We start from the raw sequence: 1,161 nt of genomic DNA on the forward strand, positions 1-1,161 counted from the left end.
GGGGGGGAGAGAGAGAAAATGGGTAGACCCACTCTGTCTCTCTCAGTTTAATTTAGTTCACTTTAGTTTAAAGACAGATAGTCTCACAGGTAGGTAAGAGGTGGACAGAAAAAGAACACAGGAGGACACAGGGAGACACAGGAGGACATAGGAGGACACAGGTAGACACAGGTAGACACAGGAGGAAACAGGAGGACACAGGAGGACACAGGTAGACACAGGAGGAAACAGGAGGACACAGGAGGACAGAGGTAGACACAGGAGGACACAGGTAGACACAGGAGGAAACAGGAGGAAGCAGGAGGACACAGGTAGACACAGGAGGACACAGGAGGACACAGGAGGATACAGGTAGACACAGGTAGACACAGGAGGACACAGGTAGACACAGGAGGAAACAGGAAGGCACAGGAGGATACAGGTAGACACAGGTAGACACAGGAGGACACAGGAGGACACAGGTAGACACAGGAGGAAACAGGAAGGCACAGGAGGACACAGGAGGATACAGGAGGACACAGGTAGAAACAGGAGGACACAGGAGGACACAGGTAGACACAGGAGGACACAGGTAGACACAGGAGGACACAGGTAGAAACAGGAGGACACAGGAGGACACAGGTAGACACAGGTCTCTCATTTTGGTTCAGGCTTCAGGATGGTTGGTTTGGATCTGAGGACTCGTCAGAGAAAGGTATTTTCATTCGCTAAATCTGGTGAAAGTCTGGTGTTTTCTCTGATAGAGATATTTCTCTGAGTCTGACAGGTGTGTCTGTCTCCAGGTGAGTCTGACAGGTGTGTCTGTCTCCAAGTGAGTCTGACAGGTGTCCCTCTGTCTCCAGGTGAGTCTGACAGGTGTCCCCGTCTCCAGGTGAGTCTGACAGGTGTCCCCCTGTCTCTGCAGGTGTTCGTGGAGCTGAACGAGCTGGTGATTGACAGGAACCAGGAGCTGCAGTGGAGGGAGACGGCTCGGTGGATCAAGTTTGAGGAGGAGGTGGAGGAGGAGACGGAGCGCTGGGGGAAGCCCCACGTCGCCTCGCTGTCCTTCCGCTCGCTGCTGGAGCTCCGCAAAACCATCTCGCACGGTGAGGCCAGGACCCTCGGCCCCCCCTAGGACCCTCGGCCCCCCCTAGAACCCTCAGCCCCCCATAGGACCCTCGG

The 1,161-nt window shown here is 54.9% G+C and overlaps 1 protein-coding gene across 1 annotated transcript in view; it reads left to right on the forward strand.

Annotated features, from left to right (window-relative positions):
* The window catches only part of LOC117940211 (anion exchange protein 3-like), a gene marked incomplete at its 5' end in the record, with an annotated part of 1,827 nt that extends 713 nt beyond the window's left edge, over nt 1–1,114 (forward strand). The window contains one exon of the mRNA XM_034865564.1: nt 905–1,114. Coding sequence (XP_034721455.1) covers nt 905–1,114 — 210 coding nt within the window. The remainder of the gene's footprint in view (nt 1–904) is intronic.
* Between the last annotated feature and the right edge of the window lie 47 nt (nt 1,115–1,161).

The sequence above is a fragment of the Etheostoma cragini genome, unplaced genomic scaffold (assembly GCF_013103735.1).
Source record: "Etheostoma cragini isolate CJK2018 unplaced genomic scaffold, CSU_Ecrag_1.0 ScbMSFa_1932, whole genome shotgun sequence".
NCBI classification, from domain to species: domain Eukaryota; kingdom Metazoa; phylum Chordata; class Actinopteri; order Perciformes; family Percidae; genus Etheostoma; species Etheostoma cragini.